The following is a 21,808-nucleotide window of genomic DNA, read 5'->3' as shown; positions in this document are numbered from 1 at the left end:
CACGCATACATCAACATACCGAGTCAATCCTGTGAGAATTTAAAGACAAAACAGGTCAAATGGAAATAAAACAATTTATTCCATCATAAGATTACACACACATTCACAGGAGATAATTCAGTGTTTCCCATCTATTCAGATGCTGATATAAACCCAACATTTTGGCCAAAATTCAACACATGCCTGGGTGCTTCTGTTTTGACATGTCACTCGCAGATACAAAGTCGTATCAAAACATTCCTACAGGACTCGCTTGTGTGTTTATTTCCGTCTCTCTCTCTCTGGCTCCAAAAGTCTTGCTTATCATCACCATGGAAACAGGGAAAGACCCACACGTTGCCAGGGAACCAGAGTGAAAATAGGATTTTTCTTTTCCTGAAAGTATGAGATAGCTTTTCTGCAATGCTGCTCCGTTCTGAGTGTGAACGTGGGTGTATACGTGTATTCTCCCTGGTCCTGTTTGTTTTGGAAAAGCTCTTATATGGGTTCACTTGGCCATTTCCTCGGCCACAGCCTTCCCCATTTTATCCTTCAGGTATGCCGATTTATGCCAGTCTGTCTTCAGCCCCAACCACTCATAATATGGCACCTGGAAGAGGACAAAAAGGATGGATTTGAAAACAATTTATTCATAGAGCTACTGAGCGAGTACATTCTCATGATCAGTGCGTGCTTCAGAGAGCTCACTCGTAAAACATGTATTTATAGACACATTGAAAACAAAGACACAGTGCTGGTTTTCAGCCTTAGGTAAACAGTTGCCCAGAAAACACATCCTTCAGCAATGCAAACCTGAGAGGCAAGTAATGATACTATTGGCTAATGGGAGTGTACGAGATGAGAGAGAGTGCTTGGATTGGCCTAGATGAGCCAGAGCTGCGGCAGGAGCTCTATTTATACCACAGACTGCAGCGGAACCGACCTGACTCTCAGCTCTTCCAAAGTATTGGGTCCATTGTTTGCATGGCCTTAGCCTGTCAGATATGCTGCTGCTCTGCCTCTGTTCATTTGAATCTTACCATCAAAGCAAACACCAGAAATGTCCTTTTGCAATTACAGTGTGTGTAATAAAAACCCATCTGAGGAACAAATAGCTCAGTACATCCTATCTGCAGGGACAGAGGAAATAACTTGATCGCTGTTTCAAAATAAATAAAAAGCTTTTATTTTGAAATAAATAAACCACGGTACAAAGATGGATTCTCCTGCCTCTCTCTACCTCTACTGTGATGAAACCAGCCAACTGGAGGTGACGCTTCATCATGACAAACCGTCCCAGAAGGTCTTTACTCTTTGAGCCGAAGTCTGGAAAATCCAAAGCCAAGAAAGCAAGCCTAAAAAAACAAAACAGATGGAGATGAGAGAAACGCCGAGCAAAAATTACTTTAGACAGTAAAAGCAGACATTCAAAAAGGGGAAAAGCAAAAATAAATATCTTTAATAATCCAAGCCTACAGGATTTTCCTCTATGACTCACCGATATGCCCCTTCAGATAAAGCCTGGTCTCCTCCTCCACTGGGAAGATGAGGGGATTTCAGCATCAACAAGTCCATTGGCTTGTTGTCACAATCCACTACCAGCTCACCATCTGATGAGAGAAGGGCATGTCAGTTGTAAAAAGGTTTACAGAGGGATGTGGCAAATGTTGCTGTCATTGTACAAGTCTTGTAAAACTCTAGTAATAAAAAGGTTTGATAGCATGATATGTATGCCATCTCAAAGAATATACATGTGCTACCCTTACCAATAGTCCATCCATAAACAGTTTCAACCCCGGTGCGAAGAGTCCCGGTCCTCGCACCCACCAAACTCTGTAAAGCCCCTCTTAAACTACTCTGCAGAGGGGAGGGGGAGGAGCTCCAGGCCGGGACACTCAGGGAGGATGGAGTATCTGAGGAACCCGGATGCTCTAAGTAGAGAGTAGCAGCGATGTGGAGGAGCTTCAGCTTATAGTTCTCCACTCGAGCCGGAATGCCCTCTACAGACAGAAAAGACAACAGAAAGAGAATGAGTGTTGCCAGCTCACTGACATCAGTGCTTTTCAAAACCACTTGTTTTAGTAATCGATGCTATTTTTCATATCTGTGAGACAATGGGATTAATGTTCCCATCCAAGCAGAGATGTATTAGTGCTGCACTGCCATCTACTGAGCGAGAATGGTATTCTGGCAGTCAGCTCCCAGAAGACAACACGGCATTTCAAGATGTTAAAAAAATATGTAAACGAGTTATATAAAAAAAAAAAAAAAAAAAAATGAAATATAACCCACCCTTTGGCTCAATAATTTGTGATTACATGAGATTAATAATGCATGACAAAAGTATTATATAGATAATTCAACCAGGCTGATTAAACAATATCACTGTGGGCCTTATGGCGTGGTGAGAAAAGTGGGATTAGCATTGCACATCTTTAAATGTGGACATTCTCGTTACAACTAATTACTTGTCATTACTACTATACTACTACTACTATTATTCCAACAGGGTTTGGACAGGATATATATAAAAGCTAAACCTAAAGAATATTTTCCTCATGGATTATTTTCTAATTAATCTTTTAAAGTGCACACAGAAAATGAGAAAAGCTTGTCACAAGTTCCAGAGCCCAATGTGACGTCTTTAAACAGCTTGTTTGGTTATAACATTGTATAACCTAAATCCATTCAATATGCAATGGGATCTGTGAAATAAAGAAAATAACTTTCAATTTGAGAAGCTGGAACCAGTAAATGTTTGTCATTTTTGCACGTTGACTCAGTGACTGCTCATTGGATAACCGATTCACTCCCCCCCCCCCCCCCCCCTTCAGAACTTCATACTAATGTATTTATTGTGCTTGGTGAAATATTGGTGAATGTTACATTTTTCTGTTTATAATGTTGCTATAACTTGATTAGGTGGACTTCTCTTGGTTCTGTCTTGAGGGACATTCGTACCAGGTGCCTGAACCACTTCCGCCAGCTTATCATCGCTTAGAGGAGCAGGTGCTTCAAACGGCTGACAGCAACAGTGTGCGAGTGTATGTGAATGGTTACCCCTACGGACGAGCTGATGTGCACCTTGTATGGTAGCCTCTGACTCTGTATGAATGTGTGTGAATGGGTGAATGCTGACATGTGTTGTAAAGCGCTTTGAGTGATAGCAAAGATTGGAAAAGCACGATCCAAGCAGTCCATTTACCATTCATTTGTCAAAAACAGGAAAGTAAAGAAGAATGAACGCCCAAAGCTATGAGTCTTACCTGACAGTTTGGTAACATGACTTGGTTGTGTGAGGGGGAGGATGTATTGGGGTTTGGCCTGCTGCAGCACACACAGAGCCCAAACTACATCCGTCTGCAAGAAGGGCTCCAGGTCTGAGAGATAGCCCTCCAGCATAGAGTGAACCTTTACACAACATGGCAAAAAGAAATGCATTTTAAAAAAGGTAGGCAGTAGAACGGACAACGTGAAGTCAACAGACAGCCTTTAATACGATTAGTACCTTGCTAAAGAACTCATCTCCGTCACTTGGCTGGAAGCTCAGTCTGGCAAAACTCATGAGCAGATTACAGACCTGAAGAATACTGTACTTCTGACTGTTTGTTATGTAGTGCTGGGGAAAAGTACAGAGCGTGTTAAATTGTGAGAGAAAAACATGTATTAAAAGGATTAGTTCATTCGAAATTTAACCACAAAATGTACTTAATTAGAGTCGGTCTTAAGTGTGTGACTGACCTCAGCAAAGGCCTCAAAGAGAGGGATGTTGAGCCATTTGAGAAAGCCCAGTGATTTAGCACAGCGTGTGACATCATTAGAGCGGAGCTCAGGGACTCTGGGTAACAACTCTGAGGCCATTCGCTGAAATAGCTGAGAATTGTGGAAATTCAATTTCCCTACAGAAAGACAAAGACACATTTGTTACCGTTAGGATTATACACTGCGTTACTGAGCAGACGGTGCTTTAATATGTTCTGACTAGCACTAGACAGACTGTTCACCTTTGAGAATCTTTGCCACCATGCCCAGCATAGATAATGGGATATTCCAAGTTTAATAAACATGTTTTAACATTGACAGACCAGTTGTTCTGGCATTAAAGTTTGCATTTTAAGTGTTGAATGATGCCTGATTTGAAATGTATCTGTCTGAATTCAAATTAGTAACACTTGAAGCTGTTCCTTAAAGCATCTACGTATTAGGTCAAGAAGGCAAGATGATAGCAAAACACAAAATGATAGATGGGGGGCAATCAAGACGTGGATATGTGAAGAGCTTGCACTATTTCTGCTGCGGAAATGCACAAAGATCTTTAAGTAATCAATTAAAACGATGGATGATTATTTCATACACAAGTCAACACTAAACTCTCTTTATACTGCTGCGTGCTATATGTCCTGCTTGTGTGCAATGTCGTTCGATATGTAAATACATCACTACTGCTTCTACTGATTTTAACAACAGTGTGTCCTTTTCCAACCTTTAACCAGTATGCTGTATCAGTATCCTGATTTTTATTTTATTTTTTATGTATTCTAGGAAGCTTTTTCTAACACCATAGCCAGGGACTACAGATGAGACATAGCCTTTTGGCTAATTCTGGCATTTTGAATACCTTGTGTATTTATTAAATGTGCATTTATTAAATGTGCATGGCCCCTTCTTAAATAAACTAAACTCTAAAAAAAAGATATTCACTATGTTAATTTCGTTTATGTATGCCTTCAGTTGTACTGGATATGTGACAATCAGAGTTATTACCATATGCTAAAGCCATGTCCAGTATCAGCGGAGTTGTGAAATCTGACGACGGCTTCTGGAGAAGGTGGTAGGACAACGCTCTGAGCAGGGGGACAGATCTGCGGCTCTGAATTGCCAAAGATAAACAAACTTTCCGGAGATCTTCTGCTGAGAAGCCATCTGCAAGCTCCAAAGCCTGCAATACAGACACAAGTAGTGCACTATGGGATGGGCTAATTGTCACAGTTTTGCCCACAGGTGATCCCATCGTTCATGATGAGTTGGTCATAGATGTACAATTATTTTTACTTGATCATCTTCCATGACCTATAAAAAGGTCACTGCTTTCACACACTGGCCTACCCAGATATATTCTAGCCTGCATACTCAAATGCAGTAACTAAGTCAATTATATTAATATTTACTATATGCTTACATTTTATACTATAAAATGCATATGTGATTTCACCTTTCAATGATCATATGACATTACATTCAAATTCCCTCTCCAAGGGAATATAGTTCAAGCTTTTAGAGACAGCAATTCATATTCACGTTCCTACCAACATAGTCTAGTACCTAGTATGTGAGGTTAGGGCGAGGATAACAGTGTGATTGTGTCAAATTGTGATAGATGTTTTTGCATATCCTACCTTGTCTTCAAGTCTGTCTATCAAGTTAGGTGACATGTGTTGTTGACTGGATATCAGTGCACTGACAGTTTTAGCATCTGCGATTTCAGTCCAGCGCAGTTCCAGCTGTTTTAACGCAGCATTCAATATTGCCACATTCTGCTCTCCTTTCCTGCCTGTTCCCCAATATGCCAGGAAGCTCAGCTGCTTGTATGATAGCCTGCGTACTCGCCACAGGACCTCAGTCTGGACAGATGAGAGTACTGAATCGTTAGCGGGCACACGCATAATCCAGAGAGCTTGCATGGCAGACACTAAATTGGAATTCCACACTGAAGACACCTGGAAGAAAACCACACAGAAATGAGCAATTCATCTTAACATTGAAGCACAAGGGCTTAGATGTCAGTTATCAAACATAATGATAGTGCCAGTCCTCCTCTGTATCCGACTTCCTCACCTTCCGAGATAAGGTATCTACTATATCCAGTAGCCTTGAATCCATTAGCAATTCTGTTTTTTGTTCCTTAAATTTTCCCTTCGTCTTCAGCACCAAAAGAGTCCACATAAACAGGGCCTTTGCAGCTTGATTACCGTTCCCTCCATGTTTTTCCCATGCCAGAAGGATGTCCTCTGGCACTGCTGCCTTTTCCAACAACTCCTCCATCTGGCTTCGTGTATAGGTATAGGAGACGTCCTTGTGAATTGTCGTTCCCTCACACATTAACCTTTCAGTGGACCTTGGCCAGCCCTGAGCCCTTTGCACCTGTGCAGGCCCAGCCACAGACTGAGGCAGGCGGGCCGCAGCAAGAGCTGGAGTCTGGGAGGACGCCCTGCAGAGCAGATGGGCATATCTGCCCAGGAGGCGGCTGGCCATTGAGCCTGAGAGAAGCAAGAGAGTACAACATGACAATATAGCTTAATTGCAATAAGATAGATATCTGGTGTTGTGACTTAGACTAAAACGACATTGCTTGCATTATAAAAGGCGAGGTTAACGGAACGGGCAGAGTGGATCATGCTTCTTCCGTCATGTAACGTCAAATCTTGACCTTGTCGCAAAAGGGAAAATACAGACTGAAGCACTGTCAGCGCTTCGTTCTGTCTCCCTTCATACAAAACGGAACTTTTTTTGAAGAGGCACAATGCCGATAGAACGAACTCATAACACCAACAGCTATCCCATTGATACATGACTTACCTAATATTACCGATAGCTTGGGCGAAAGCTGTTCACATGGAGCTGTTCGGTAAGAGAGGTAGTCGCAAGAAAATGACGTTGCGGGCCGGTATCACGTGACGCGCGGACGCAGCTGTTATTGGCTAGAAGGTGTTCGATTCATTCCGAAAGCTTGCTGGGCTTTGGTCGGTCTCGCGAGAATCCGATCAGAGCTGAAGAAAAGTTCGAATGAGTTTCTCTACGCCACGAGAAACTGGACGGGTGTGAAGTGGTGCCGAGTGAACAAAAACCAATAAATGTGGAATCTGAGGATGAAGGAGGGAGGAGTTGGGAAGAAACTAATTACATTTTTTATATTTTTTATTACAATAGTTAATCACAGGAGTAGAGTAGAAAGCAGCAGGGAATAACAAAGATAATGAGAATTGTAGGCAGCCAGTCAGAAGAATTTAAAGTGATCTTTAAATTGAAGGAAGGGCGATCAGGGTTTAGTTCACTATAACCTTTTCAGCAAGCCGTAAATAATTGAATTGACTAAACATTGAGGGAAGAGCTGGGTGAAATTCTAAATGCAAGGACTCTGTCAGATGGGAAACTAACTATTTTTTAAATCTGCTACTCAGTAGGCCAAAGCTGCTGCACTGGAGGCGATAGGGAAAAGGCAAGTGGAACGATTTTTTTCCAGGGAGAAATGTTAAGGCTGGTATGAAAGGGCTGATTGATTTTGGGGGTTTCGTCTAAAATCTCAACGGGGTAACCGGTCAGGCGCATTGATGGTGTGAAGTTCTGAGATTACTGGAATAAGAGTTTTTTGGGATGGAGCCAAGAATGATTCAATAGTTGTGGTGTTAACTTTTCAGGAAGAGGCCCTGCCAGAGCAAGTGTTTTTAGAGTGTTTGTCATTTAATGTTCATCCATATAGAAAGCCACCCTTGAAATGTTATAAATGTCAGAAGTATAGGCAACATTTCAGCTGGATGTTGAGAAATGAGAAGATGTGGAAAATGTGGTGGTGAGGATGAGCTTTCTGAGTGTAAGGAAAGTGTGCTTAGGTGTGGTACTTGTGGTGGAGGACACCTTGCTGGAAATCGTGAGTGTGAACAATATTAGCAGGCTATGATAGTGCAGCAGTATAAGGATAAGATCCTGTGATCCTATGAGGGGTAGACTGTATGTCCTTCACGGTTTCGTGTTCTCAAGAGATAGAAAAAATTAAAAAAAGGGGTCCGAATGGAAGATGGTGATGATATTTAGATTGTTAATGGTTTTAAACCTCTAGGGGAAGGCGTGGAGTTTAGTAGCAAATGGGCAAGAGTTTAAGAGGTTTGTGGATGCCTTCAAAGAAAAAATAGCCTTAATGTGTTCAAGAAACATGGCTGAAGACGAATATGAATTTTGTAATACCAGGATTTGTTTGTGCGAGTAGTGTTTTTAAGAGAAGGACTCCAGTACAGGAGAGTAAACATAATATCAGAACAATGAACGTGTGGTGGTAGAAGTATGGATCTCAACAGGAAGATTTTTCAGTGATACATTTTTATAACCTGGAAATTGAGAAATTAGATGAAATAATGGATAAAGTGTGGTCCCCAGTGGTGTGGACGGGAGATTGTAATGCTCAGAATCCTTTATGGGGCAGCAAGAGCAGAGATGGGGCATCATTAGAAGATTTCCTGGATAAATATTCTCTTGTGGTGCTGTATGACAGAAGGACGACAAGACTTGAGGTTGGAAATGGGTGTATGTCATGCATAGATTTAACTTTTGCATCAGCTGAGTTAGCTAGCCATTTCAAGTCGATTTGTCAGAGTTTTGCAGGTGGAGAAGGAGAACACTTTAAGTTTCATTTTCATAGAGCGGGATAAATCTGGAGAAGAAATAACAGCAGTATAGAAGATTGGAGTAAGTCACAGAGTAATCCCTGGGAGAGATGGCCTGGGATTGGAAAAATGTAAACATATGGATGACTTGGCATCGGGTCGTGGGGGCAGCAGCTCCAGTAAGGAACCCCAATCTTCCCTTCTCCGGGCCACATCCTCCAGCTTCAACTGGGGATTGAGAGCTTTGCCTTCTGGCTCAGCTCTCTTTTCGTCACAACGGTGCGGTAAAGCGACTGCAGTACCGCCCCCGCTGCTCCGATTCTCCGGCCAATCTCTTGCTCCATCGTCCCCTCTCTCGCGAACAAGACCCCGAGGTACTTGAACTCTTTCACTTGGGGTAAAGGCTCATTCCCTACCCAGAGTAGGCAATCCACTGGTTTCCTGCTGAGAGCCATGGCCTCAGATTTTGAGGTGCTGATCCTCATCCCAACCGCTTCACACTCGGCTGCGAACCGTTGGTCCGTTGTTCCACGATCAGGACGGAATCCGAATTGTTCCTCTTCAATCAGAGGTTCGACTACCGGCCGAACCCTCCTTTCCAGTACCTTGGAGTAGACTTTACCAGGGAGGCTGAGAAGTGTGATACCCCTGTAGTTGGCACACACTCTCTGGTCCTCCTTTTTAAATAGGGGAACCACTACCCCGGTCTGCCACCCCATAGGCACTGTCCCAGACTTCCACGCAATAGTATTGTATTTGTATTGTATAAGTATTTTCCCTTCGAACACTACATGGCGTATCAGAGAGTGAAGGACGGGAGAGTAACAATCCAAAGGCGGCAGTGTCATTAAATATAGTCTTGAGCTTTGAAGGAGAAGGAGTGAAGAAGATGGACCCACTGAAATTACAAAAATAATCTGAGACCAGGTAGGGGAAATAAAATATGCAAGATTTTGGAGGATGGAAACATGGGTGTAACAGTGAGGCCCCGGTTAAAAAAGCATTAAAGATGAGCAAGGTTGACAAAATCAAAATAACTAAAAACAGTGAGAGTGGAGCAACGGAGGGAGGCAGGGTGTAAGGGGGTGATCTATGGAGTTCCTCTCAGAGTTAATATGATTGAGCTAGTTGAAAACCTCAGGATACGGTGTGACTTAGTGAAGTGTGCCAAAAAGAATGACCCAGGAGGTAGAAAAAGAGGAAACAATAGAGAGCAATACATTTTGATATTACATTAATTTCTACACTCAAACCTAGCTAATGCGTTTTCATATGGTATGCATAGCCTATAGGGGACAAAATATTGGAAACACCTCACAAAGTAATTCAACAGCAGCACAAACAGCAGCTTGCAAACTGAACATTAGTGTGGCTGGTTAGCTTCAGGTTGACAGGTAATGTTTAGGGTTTAAATTACAAAAAGAAAAGGATACTTGCCTATTGTAGATAGTTTTTTGGTTTTACTTGCCCAGGTTTTGAAATAACAATCCTTCTTTGATAATTTACTTTAGAACCCAATACAATAAGACATGGACTAACTCAATTGTTAGGGGCCCTGGGTGAAAAATGTGCTGTTGGGCCCCTCATTTTCTTTGTTGTTAATGTTATTAAAAACACATTTATTTAAAAGGGCAGTGTGTAGGATTTAATGGCATCTAGTGGTGAGGTTGCAGATTGCAACCTACTGAATTTCCCTCAGCTCCCCCCTACCTTTCCAAGCACGTTGGAACGCTACAGTGGCGTTCAGGTAACGTAAAACCACGAAAGGCACTCTGTAGAGGTGTTTGTCCCATCTTGGCTACTTTAGAAAACATGGCGGACTCAGTGGAATGGGACCTGCTCTCTATGTAGTTCCCTTCATACATCCATACTGTAAATATAAAGGCTCATTCCAAGGAATGAAAAAACTAAGTTTCACTTTGTTTTGGTCCCTTGATCTGTCCCCGTCTGTCACTCATTTCTTTCCGTAATTTCCCTTTTATGTTCTCCCCCCTCACCTGTACCCCAGTAATGCGTCATTAGAGCTGATAAAATTGGTCTGCTAACATTGCTGTGGTTACACAGCCACTGTCACTCTACAGTACAGAATAATATTGACTCTCTTAAACTCAACTTATCTTACCTGGCTCTTATTTGCCCAGCATGCAACACGTTCTGGGCAGGAATAGTTAAGGGACAGGGTGACCTTATCTGCATTTTTAGTATATTCTCTTTAATACAGGATAGTATATATGCAGTTATAGAAATAATGCATATTTAAATCCATTTCCCAAGTTCAGGAGTGATTTGCCTTACTGTCTAGTATTACAATTAGTTAGCCGTAATTGTTTGTGTGGGTGGGATAATATTAGTGATTAATTATATTTTATGATAAACACTATATGCAACTGTATCTACAATAGTTTGCCTTTTTTAACCTCTACATGTGTAATGGTCCTTTTGTGAGAGGTTGATATGTAGAGAGCATGGTAGCTGATGCATATCTGATATAATGACCCTCAGCAGCCTAGTACAGGTTTGTATTGGGCTTGAATGTCAGTGAACAATTGTGTTCTTGATGTTCTTGATCAACCATTTGTCTTCATAATCTGTAATCCAAAAGCCCCATAAGCAAAACTCTGAATTTAGTTGTCCAACCCTCTGCCCCTCCAGTTTATAGACACAATGACAAAGGAAGTGCACACACCTGCAGAGAGGTCAAATGTGGTGAACAGAAGGAGTTTTTAGTCATCAGAGTAAGCCCATAGCCAGTCACCGTACCACTTAGCCTGCAGGATGAGGAGTAACAACCGCAGTGGACATGCTGACACCATTAACTTGTCTCTGTGGTTGATGCTACCTGTTGTAGCACTGCTGATGAGCTTGATTGACATCAGGTGTGACGGCTGATTAAATGTAGCTGCAGGCTATTTTCTCCCTGATGTCTTCTCCCTTTGTACTTTGTTTTGTTGTGCTGCAGGGCATCACATACTGTTTGGCCTGGTGGCACAGCTGTCAGGCTGTGAATTGTGCATCCTGATTTAAGTTCTTGTCTTGTCTTCTTCTATGGATACATTTGACCATCAGGTCATAGTTATATGGCAGCAGAAAAGATGGCTAATCTTCCTTGGACTAGTAAAGCTAGTGATCCTCAGTTAATGCTTACTATATCAAGGCAATCAATCCAACTTCAACATTTAGAATGACTCGATGGACATTAGTATACTGTAGTTGTGTAATGCAGCATTTAGTAATTGTTCAGTTTAATGTCAGGCAGACTAGTAGGAATGACATTGTACTGTTTTAACCTTCATTGTTCCTCTGCTCTTTACTCCAATCAGTTTATCATGAAAATAAACGTGCAGAGGGGAGATAAGAGATACCAGCATAGCTTATGATATGAGTGTGTATGTGTGTGACCTGCCTAGGGGTGACATTGTTGCTACATGAGGTACCATTTTACGCAGGTAGTCGTATTAAAGTGTGTGTTTAAACATACATATGTGCGTGTGTGTGTATGTGTCCAAAGGTGTTTGTGCGCATGTGCTTATAAAACGGGGAGTTGTCATGTATAAGGCCTTTCCATAAAATCTGTCCTGTTTCTGATCATTGTGTGTATGTGTGTGTGTGTGAGAGAGTGAGAGAGAGAGAAACGGTGTGTGTGTTTGGGACTGGACGCTAACTGACAGCCAAAATTCCGGGGGCAAAGAAGAAGAAGGATCGAGTGGTCTGGACCTCCATTGATTTAGGAGAGCAGACCCCTAACACACCTGCAACCATGAGTAAAAAGGTAGGTGACCATGCGAATTAGCCTTGTTTAATATTGGTTGGGCTTTTAGGTAGAATGGACCTTACTTTACTATTACTTTTATTTACTCATTTGTTTATCTCTTCTTTCATATGATACCTAATTTATATATATATATATATATATATATATATATATATATATATATATATATATATATGTATATATTGTATTACATTTTGATTGTATTAAGTATTTATTTTGTTGAAACTATACTTTCAATCATTTAATGAAGGTCATTCAATTAATATAGGTGAATCATTCAATAAATCCAGTCAAAAGATTGTGTACGCATATAAACACTTTGCAAATCTTCCTTTAGGACACGTACGACATGTTTGAAATGGATGGAGATATGGACAAGAAGAAGAAGAAAAAAGTGGATAAGAGGGAGAAACTGGAGGGCATGAAGAAGGAAATGGATACAGTAAGTAAAAGCAGAAGTCTCAGGGCTGCACAGTAGTGAGAATATGCAGTAATTAACTCTGTGCACTTATAATCACCAAGTTACAACCAACCAGATATAAAAAAAAAAAAATCACCTTGATTCACTCAGATCTGCCCTTTTCGAAAGTTTTGCTTGTTCTTAATAAAAGTTGTGATCTGTCTCCTCCTGCAGGATGACCATGAGATTCCAATTGAAGAACTAGAAATTAGGTACAACACTAATGCTACCAAGGTAAGACATTTGTTCTGTAAGTACCCCTTTCATTAATGCCTGTCTGTTGTTATTGTCTATTTTCTTCATTTTATGCACTTCATGTCTTTTTCTTCACCCATATCCAACACCCTCACCATTCTTTCCCTCTGCGTGGGTCCTTTAGGTGCTCAAAGACAAGGATGTTTCCAAGCTCAATTTTGTTTTTGTAGTTTCCTTAACCAGCCATATTTACTTACTATATCTATTTTTCTGTTCTCCATCCACAGGGTTTGACCTCCACTTTTGCTGCTCAAGTCTTGGAGCGAGACGGTCCCAATGAACTGAAGCCTCCCAAGGGAACTCCAGAGTATGTGAAGTTTGCAAGGCAGCTGGCTGGAGGGTTGCAGTGTCTGATGTGGGTTGCAGCTGTCATCTGCTTCATCGCCTTCGGAATTGAACTTGCGAGAGGGAACGTCACCTGCTTTGACAATGTGAGTCATTTTTCCATTTTAGAGTTGTTCTCCTTTAGAGCACTATGGTAAAAAGCAGAAAAGTAATGCATCTATGGTACATGTGGAGTGCTTTGAGCAGGAGGGGGACTGAGAAAAAGTGAAAAGGAAAGGGAGGACATCAATTTGAAACAGTCATTACTAGCTACCTGTTATAGTGTACCTATTTCATGTTGCATCTTCTTTTTTACTCCAGCTGTACTTGGCCATCACCCTCATTTCTGTTGTCGTGGTAACTGGTTGCTTTGGTTACTACCAAGAGTTCAAGAGTACCAACATCATTGCCAGCTTCAAGAATCTGGTGCCACAGGTAAGTTGCACACAGCCAATAAAAAAAGTGCAACTCCATGTCTGCACATGTCTGTCACTCTATTTAATACTCTCTTGTTTCCATCGTTCTTTATGTGTTCATCTAATTTTCATCTTTGCTCATTTGACTCCCAATCTCCAAAAATAGCAAGCCATTGTGATCCGTGATGGTCAGAAAAACCAGATCAACGCTTGCCAGTTGGTGGTGGGGGATTTGGTGGAGATCAAAGGAGGAGACAGAGTCCCAGGTGACATTCGCATCATCACTAGTCAGGCCTGCAAGGTAGAACACACACACACACACACACACACACACACACACACACACACACACACACACACACACACACAGTATAACATACATACATATGGACTAATGAATCATGTCATGCTTTGAAACATTGTATCATTGGGTCCACATACAATCAGTGTACTAAGCTGGTTTACTGCTAGCTGAAATGTTATTTTCATCCGTTTTAATTATGTCATCCTCATCAGGCCAGCCAGTTTAATGTACTTAGTATACACAGAAGTTGGCACAGAAGACATAAAAAGACTAAATCACTCCTTTTGAATTGTGCCGTATTTGAGGAGAATGTGTGACTCAATCATTTATGAGACGTCTTCCCTTCATACCCCATTTTTTTGTGTGCCAGGTGGACAACTCATCCTTGACAGGCGAGTCTGAACCGCAAAGCAGGACTCCAGAATGTACTCATGAGAATCCACTGGAGACCAGAAACATTGCTTTCTTCTCTACAACCTGTCTGGAAGGTACAGTCAACAGTGCATACTCGACTGCATTAACATAGCCTGGGCTGTGTATGATCTGTTTAGTCATTTCTTTATTTAAGTATGTTGGTGAACATAAGAATAACCTCTCCTCTCCTCTCCAGGTGTAGCTACTGGTATGATCATTAACACAGGTGATCGTACCATCATTGGTCGGATTGCCACCTTGGCGAGCGGCGTCGGTAACGAGAAGACACCCATTGCAATAGAAATTGAACATTTTGTTGACATCATCGCCGGTCTCGCAATCTTTTTTGGGTTTACCTTCTTTGTGGTTGCCATGTTCATCGGGTATGCCTTCCTGGAAGCCACGATCTTCTTCATGGCTATCGTGGTGGCTTATGTGCCAGAGGGGCTACTTGCTACAGTTACTGTGAGTCACTGCACCAAAAGTGAATTTCTATAACACCATTGTTCTGTATGAATGCTCCTTTTGGATAATGTCTCCTGTTTATTAGTAAATAGTATGCAACAATGTGAATGATTTTGTTCTTAGTGTGTACTGTAGGCTTTGTCTGTAACAGCCTGTGTCTTTGTTAAAAGGTCTGTCTGTCTCTGACTGCTAAACGACTTGCCAGGAAGAACTGCGTTGTGAAGAACTTGGAGGCTGTGGAGACATTAGGTTAGTACATTGTTTTGTTCAGGACCATAAAGAAATTGAGAAATGTGCTCTCTATTAAACTATTCCAGCATGCATGTACGTACATATGTAACCTTTATTAATCTGTGTGTGTTTAGGCTCCACTTCAGTGATCTGTTCTGATAAGACGGGTACCCTGACCCAGAACAGGATGACTGTAGCTCACCTTTGGTTCGACAACCACATCCACGCCGCTGATACCACTGAAGATCAGTCAGGTAAACACAGCTTGTTATTGTTCAAAGCACTTCCTTTTGAAATCAACCAATACTGTTGTTGCAATTTCTAATGTAGATGTAATAAAAACTAACTTGTGGTTTGCTTTTTCAACTATTACGTGTATTTAAAAGGTGGAGAATATTTTCTTTCCACACAAATAATTACCAAATATTCATTGCTATTCAAAACTGTTGTTGCTTTTTTAATGAAAAACAAAACCCACAAACATTTGATTATGTTCTGTATACTAGATGCTTTTAACAGTATGTCAATGGTTAGCAACAACATTGATTTAGATTTTTGATTTGTGTACAGGAAACCAGGAAAATAGCATGTGTTTAGAGCAATATGGCTCAATCTGGTGGAAAATAATTCTAAAGTCAGGTGATCAGGGGGTGTCCAAACTACGGCCCATGGGCCAACTGCGGCCGTGGTCCATTTTTAATTGGCCTGCAGCAAATTCTCGTTATGGAAGAGCTGATTGGTCTTAGGAGTCTAAAGGGCACAACATAATTCGAGCACGAGGACTTTCCCACAGAGAATTTCAAGCGTTCCTGTCTGATGTCGATGCTGAATACGGGGACGTACTCCACCTTTCTGATGTGCGCTGGCTGAGTCGCGGCTCCGTGCTGCAGCGGTTTTATTCCCTGAGATCAGAAATGAACCTGTTTTTGAAAGAGAAGGAGCGACCTCTTCATGAGCTCAGTGACCCTCCATGTTTGGCAGACCTGGCATTTTTAGTTGATCTTACTGGTCATCTCAACACTGAACAAGAGCCGACTGCGCACATGAAAGCATTCTGTGTGAAGCTCCGTCTCTTTGACACACAACTACGCAACTTCAATGTTGTGCACTTCCCCACGCTGTCCGAAATCAAATGTGCTTTTCCAAAGGCCAACCTTTCTGATAACAAAGAGAAATATGTATCTGTGATCACGTCTCTCATCACAGAATTCAGTCAGCGCTTCCAAGAGTTTTCTATCATTGAGAAAGAAACCGAGCTGATCTCAACTTCCAGATGAATGCAGAACAAGTTTAAATTAATTAATCATTATTATTATTATTATTATTATTATTATTATATATTATACACTTATTATAGGAGCTGAGGTTGAACTTCCAAAATTCTAGTAAAAAATCTAAATGATCGAAAAATTTAAAAGCCAAAAATGTCCCTAGTGATTCTCAAGAGTTTATTAATCATGTGATTGTGTGGTTTCCAGGTCAAAGTTTCGACCAGTCATCAGAAACATGGCGTTCACTGGCCAGAGTGGCTACCCTGTGTAACAGAGCTACATTCAGACCTGATCAGGAAGGAATACCTATTCCTAGGGTGTGTAGTTGTAAGACCTTTGTTCTCCATGTGAGCTGATTCTGTATTGTATTATTTTAAGTTTTGTCTTTTTGAATCTCACTTTTGCCATTTCACACAGATGCTCGTGGTGGGAGATGCTTCAGAGACAGCTATTCTGAAGTTCACTGAGCTCACTGTAGGGAACGTTATGGACTACCGTGATCGCTTCAAGAAAGCAGGGGAAGTGCCCTTTAACTCCACCAACAAGTTCCAGGTGGGAGCAGGGCTTTGTATCATATTTGATCAATTACTACATGGCAAAATATACATTTTAATTTAATTTAATGCTTTCATCTGGGTTCCCTACTTTTGATAATGTGATATTACTGTAATACGATGATTCCAGGTGAATCTATAATTAATTCAGCTTATATCAACCACCCTTTTTCTCTCCAGCTATCTATCCATGAACTGGATGATCCTCTGGACCTACGCTACCTGTTGGTGATGAAGGGAGCACCCGAACGTATCTTAGAGCACTGCTCCACCATTTTGATAAAAGGACAGGAGCTGCCTCTGGATGAGCAGTGGAGCGAAGCCTTTCAGACAGCTTATATGGACCTGGGAGGACTGGGAGAGAGAGTACTGGGTTAGGGAGTATTTCTTATGATGCGACCTAACCATGTGGCTTGCGATGTGGAATTTCTTTTTCGCAAAACTGTCATTTCTCCTTTTGCTTACAGTATAATGAAAAAAGAAAATCTGAAGTTGTTGCAAGCAAATCATTTTGTGTGGTGTGTCAAACTTATCAGTTGCATTTCTACCATTTAGTGTTGTAGCTAACAGCGTCACTAGTACATAGGCTTCTTCTCTTTTGTGGACATTTTTCTTTCTTTCTTTCTTAAACGTTTTTTTTTTACGATCTGCTGTTACTCTTTTCTTCTCCCAGGTTTTTGTCATCTCTATCTGAATGAGAAGGAGATTCCTCGTGGCTATCGATTTGACCCTGATGAGATGAATTTCCCCACGACAGGATTGTGCTTTGCTGGACTCATCTCAATGATTGACCCGCCAAGAGCCACTGTACCTGATGCAGTGATGAAATGTCGTACTGCTGGTATCAGGGTGTGTTCACATCGCCCCACATACACATAAAATGTTTGGGCTGGTTTACATTCCTAAAAAATAATTTAGAGACTGCGTTTTCACTTTGTGACTTCATGTTTATTTCCCCGTCTCTTAACTTTTTTTTTTTTTTTATCTTGGCACTTCAGGTTGTCATGGTGACTGGGGACCATCCAATTACAGCAAGGGCCATAGCAGCGAACGTCGGTATCATCACAGAAGGCAGTGAAACAGTGGAAGACATTGCCCAGAGGAAGCGCATACCTGTCGAACAAGTGAACAAGAGGTATTTGCATAACTGCCTACTGCCTGTCTATCCATCGCAGTATGTGCATCTCTTACTGTGTGACTACAAAATCCTGCTTCATCGTCTTTCACTAGCCTGCATCCAATGTATGTAACTCTGTCCGTCACTGTGTTGTCTGTGTGTAGGGAAGCCCGTGCCTGCGTGATCAGCGGCGGTCAGCTGAAAGACATGAGCAGTGACGAACTGGATGAAGCACTGCGTAACCATCCTGAGATGGTGTTTGCAAGAACGTCCCCTCAGCAGAAACTGATTATTGTGGAGAGTTGTCAACGTCTGGTAAATACATACGCACACAAAAATACGTACACACACACCTCACAACCTGAACCTGCTAGCCAAAGCTAGTTTCCTATACATATAATACAAATAAAAAAACATCAAGGGTAGACACTATAAAGCTAACCTCTTATTTCAACATGGTTCCCTGGGAGGATGGTGTGTGAGGAAGCAGCAGGGAAAAGATTGGTTTGCATGAATTTGTATTCAGTGTGTATGATCAACATTTTCAGGGTTGTGTTAAATGTTTTCATCTTTGACCCCCGCAGGGATCTATCGTCGCCGTGACAGGTGATGGTGTGAACGACTCTCCGGCTCTTAAGAAGGCTGATATTGGTGTTGCCATGGGGATCGCTGGGTCGGACGCTGCCAAGAACGCTGCAGACATGATCCTGCTGGACGACAACTTTGCTTCTATTGTCACTGGAGTGGAGCAGGGTGAGACTTAGTGGAGACGACAAAAACAATCAGAACTCCAGGTTTAAGAGAGATGACTCATCACATGACCGAAACATACATGGAGAAGATCATAACACCTGTCTCTGTTCATGGATATCTCTGTTATTTTAAGTATCATCAGTGAAACAAAGATGAATAGTTAAAGTCATGCAGGACCAGCCCCTAAAACTCAAGAACCCTTTATTTATTAAAATGTTTTACACATTATCTTGGTGATTACAATTGTATTTGCAGTAAAAGTACAAAGAAGTGTGTATATTTACAGTGTATAATGAGCTATTTTGTGTGTGTGTGTGTGTGTGTGTGTGTGTGTGTGTGTGTGTGTGTGTGTGTGTGTGTGTGTGTGTGTGTGTGTGTGTGTGTGTGTGTGTGTGTGTGTGTGTGTGTGTGTGTGTGTGTGTGTGTGTGTGTGTAGGACGTCTTATCTTTGACAACCTGAAGAAGTCTATTGCCTACACACTAACGAAGAACATTCCTGAGCTGACTCCATATCTGATCTACATCACGGTCAGCGTGCCTCTTCCTCTTGGCTGCATCACTATTCTCTTCATCGAACTGGCCACTGACATTGTGAGTAAATATGTTATTAGTACCAGTTCAGCAAAACAAGCTCATATCGTATTTATTGTCATTACACTGGCTATTGATTTTTTTTTATCAAAGATAATAGTGTCTAGTGTTTGATATAGAATCACCACACATCCACCTTATCCTTTTTACAGCGAGTGATTTGGTGACCTTACTGATAAAGGAGCATCAGAATATTCCTCACTCCTGTATCTGCTGTAGAGTGAGGTTTTTATTGTTATTCTTTCCCCCCCCCCCTCTCTACTGTAGTACCCCTCTGTCTCTCTGGCTTATGAGAAAGCAGAGAGCGACATCATGAACCTGAAGCCCAGGAATCCTCGTCGTGATCGTCTGGTAAACGAATCCCTGGCTGTGTACTCATACTTCCAGATAGGTGAGAGTGTTTCTGTGCGGTTGAACAAAAAACATGCAGACTGTATCTTACCGCTCTATTAAACTCCGTTACATTGAACAAAATAATAACCTAAAAGTTACCTGAATGCATCTCCAGGATTACATGCATAACCCTCTAACAGACTTTGCTAGACATGCATTGTTGCACCCTTGAAACAATAAAGCATATAAAACAATACCTGTAACAGAGTGCACTCTGAGCCACTACCCCATATGCCCTCTGAATGGTGTCACACGGCCATTGAGCTAGATTGATACACCCTTAAAGATAGTAGTAACCCGTTTTCCATTTCTTCTCTCTGTTTTTATAGGAGCCATCCAGTCTTTTGCCGGTTTTACAGATTATTTTGCAGCCATGGCGCAGGAGGGCTGGTTTCCACTTTTGTGTGTCGGCCTGCGCGCTCAGTGGGAGGATGTTCATCTTCAAGACTTACAGGACAGCTATGGACAAGAATGGGTGAGTGCAGACTTGAGATTCTACCTTTTGGGCACATTTTTTGTCCAGTGTGTTAATCCTACAGAAAGTGGTTGGGTTAATGGAATAATTGTATAACCATATTTGTGTTACCAAGTAACTCCTCCCTTTGTGCCCTCTGCTTCCAGAGCTTCAGTCAGAGGTTGTACCAGCAGTATACGTGCTACACTGTGTTTTTCGTCAGCATAGAGATCTGTCAGATCTCGGATGTCCTGATCAGGAAAACTCGACGTCTCTCTGTGTTCCAGCAAGGCGTCTTCAGGTCACTAAAGAATTATCCCTAACATGCATCACCTGGCAAATTTATAGCATTAACATTTACTGTGGTGTTAACATTAAAACCTGCAAAGGTTATGCTGCATTCACAGTTATTGTCCGAATGGAAAGAAAACAGAAACCCCTCCTGCTATTATTCCAAGATTGATTCCCCCGTTGCTAGTCTTGCAGTCACATCATTAAAACAGCCTAAATCTAATCTAAAGCTATTTTCTTTATTTTTGTGTCAAGCATTTGGAAGGGTTTGTGTCCAAGTGGACCCAGATACAAACACACCGAGTAAAGCTTGGGCTCTATGAATAGTTAAAATAAATGTTACTTCTGTGTGGGGAAATTGCAAATCTGTTACCATTGTATAAAATACTCTGCTTTGCTGGGTGTTTGATTATTTTATTGCTTATTTGTGTGCAGGAACCGTGTCCTGATTTCTGCCATAGTCTTCCAGCTCCTTCTCGGTAACCTGCTTTGTTACTGCCCTGGGATGCCCAATATCTTCAATTTCATGCCCATCAGGTAACGGCCCACAGTCATCTGAAATTGAAACTCTGAGACTGGATTACAAGAAAAAAAAAAAGTGTTCTGTATGTTTGGAATTCTGAGAGTACACATTTATTTTATTAAATCATCACAAATACAGACTCGGCAGGTAGAAAGTCATTTCTCACTACAATCGATGTTATTTTTCCATATTTGAGATAAAACTGGAGACTTTGGTCTAATGAGACATGTTATGTTGTTTTCTCTCCAGAGTCCAGTGGTGGTTTGTTCCTGTTCCATATGGTATTTTAATCTTCGTCTACGACGAGATAAGGAAGTTAGGAGTCAGAAGACATCCAGGAAGTAAGCCAGGATTCTTTTTCCTTCCTTCTAACAATTTAACATCCATTCATCATTCACATCTTGGCAGCTTTTCAGTAACAATCTCTGATTTGTAATCTCTCAGGTTGGTGGGATCAGGAATTATACTACTGAGAGCAGAGAGGCTCTTTCATCCATCTGCATTAACACATCACTCATGCTGCAGACCCAGAGGACCATACACAATTCACCAAACATCTATATTTGTGATCTATGTATTTATAAACTGTCTTAATACTGACATATTAATATTCAAAAGGCTTCATTAATATTCAAGTCTGCCTAAAATAAAAGGTTAATTATTGAAAGTAATCAATGAATAATTCACAGATGCGTTGTGTACCAGCTCTTTGACTGTGGCTGCATTGTATTTGTACTAATAAAAGAATTGTACAACTGACGACTTCAAAAATCGATAACTGGCGTCCTCTTTCTTGCATTAATTCATGTGCTTTGTTGAAGGTTGTATCTTTACTCAGAGTTGTAGTTTTTGATCTTTGCCAGAAC

The 21,808-nt window shown here is 41.4% G+C and overlaps 2 protein-coding genes across 4 annotated transcripts; one reads left to right on the top strand and one right to left on the bottom strand.

The window, feature by feature from the left end:
- Positions 1 to 55: 55 nt before the first annotated feature.
- On the bottom strand, positions 56 to 11,176 carry tbrg4 (transforming growth factor beta regulator 4). 3 transcript variants are annotated; one of them, XM_029451678.1, is made up of 11 exons: positions 11,041 to 11,176; positions 5,815 to 6,236; positions 5,376 to 5,696; positions 4,744 to 4,918; positions 3,721 to 3,878; positions 3,488 to 3,598; positions 3,246 to 3,390; positions 1,746 to 1,979; positions 1,478 to 1,589; positions 1,220 to 1,334; positions 56 to 589 (listed from the first exon to the last, which is right to left on the bottom strand). In XM_029451678.1, exons 2-11 carry the CDS (start codon positions 6,229 to 6,231, stop codon positions 488 to 490), a joined length of 1,890 nt encoding a protein of 629 aa, XP_029307538.1. In that variant the 5' UTR covers positions 6,232 to 6,236; positions 11,041 to 11,176; the 3' UTR covers positions 56 to 487. The 3 variants fall into 3 exon arrangements, with proteins under 3 accessions (XP_029307538.1, XP_029307539.1, XP_029307537.1); XM_029451679.1 differs by having other exon boundaries at positions 11,115 to 11,161; XM_029451677.1 differs by lacking the exon at positions 11,041 to 11,176 and adding an exon at positions 6,556 to 6,673.
- Positions 11,177 to 11,257: 81 nt separating this feature from the next.
- On the top strand, positions 11,258 to 21,692 carry LOC115021320 (potassium-transporting ATPase alpha chain 1). The gene is made up of 24 exons (XM_029451676.1): positions 11,258 to 12,123; positions 12,464 to 12,568; positions 12,761 to 12,820; positions 13,069 to 13,272; positions 13,487 to 13,600; positions 13,748 to 13,882; positions 14,256 to 14,373; positions 14,496 to 14,764; positions 14,935 to 15,013; positions 15,130 to 15,249; positions 16,474 to 16,583; positions 16,684 to 16,818; positions 17,001 to 17,193; positions 17,494 to 17,669; positions 17,819 to 17,955; positions 18,102 to 18,252; positions 18,522 to 18,690; positions 19,127 to 19,281; positions 19,549 to 19,672; positions 20,004 to 20,149; positions 20,296 to 20,429; positions 20,855 to 20,956; positions 21,192 to 21,283; positions 21,387 to 21,692. Exons 1-24 carry the CDS (start codon positions 12,112 to 12,114, stop codon positions 21,413 to 21,415), a joined length of 3,069 nt encoding a protein of 1,022 aa, XP_029307536.1. The 5' UTR covers positions 11,258 to 12,111; the 3' UTR covers positions 21,416 to 21,692.
- Positions 21,693 to 21,808: the final 116 nt, after the last annotated feature.

The sequence above is a fragment of the Cottoperca gobio genome, chromosome 16 (genome assembly GCF_900634415.1).
Source record: "Cottoperca gobio chromosome 16, fCotGob3.1, whole genome shotgun sequence".
In the NCBI taxonomy this organism is placed as follows: Eukaryota; Metazoa; Chordata; class Actinopteri; order Perciformes; family Bovichtidae; genus Cottoperca; species Cottoperca gobio.
Note: the sequence above shows the minus strand (reverse complement) of the source record. Positions and strands in the feature narration are given on the sequence as shown.

Bases quoted from the DNA above. Each gene is read 5' to 3' on its own strand.
- LOC115021320 (XM_029451676.1), top strand. The intron at 17,670-17,818 runs GTGTGTTCACAT...TTGGCACTTCAG, and splicing joins GTCGTACTGCTGGTATCAGG to GTTGTCATGGTGACTGGGGA. The intron at 18,253-18,521 runs GTAAATACATAC...TGACCCCCGCAG, and splicing joins TGGAGAGTTGTCAACGTCTG to GGATCTATCGTCGCCGTGAC.
- tbrg4 (XM_029451678.1), bottom strand. From the start codon at position 6,231: ATGGCCAGCCGCCTCCTGGGCAGATATGCCCATCTGCTCTGCAGGGCG. The intron at 1,980-3,245 runs GTAAGACTCATA...TTCTGTCTGTAG, and splicing joins TCATGTTACCAAACTGTCAG to AGGGCATTCCGGCTCGAGTG. The intron at 1,335-1,477 runs GTGAGTCATAGA...TTGTTTTTTTAG, and splicing joins TTATCTGAAGGGGCATATCG to GCTTGCTTTCTTGGCTTTGG.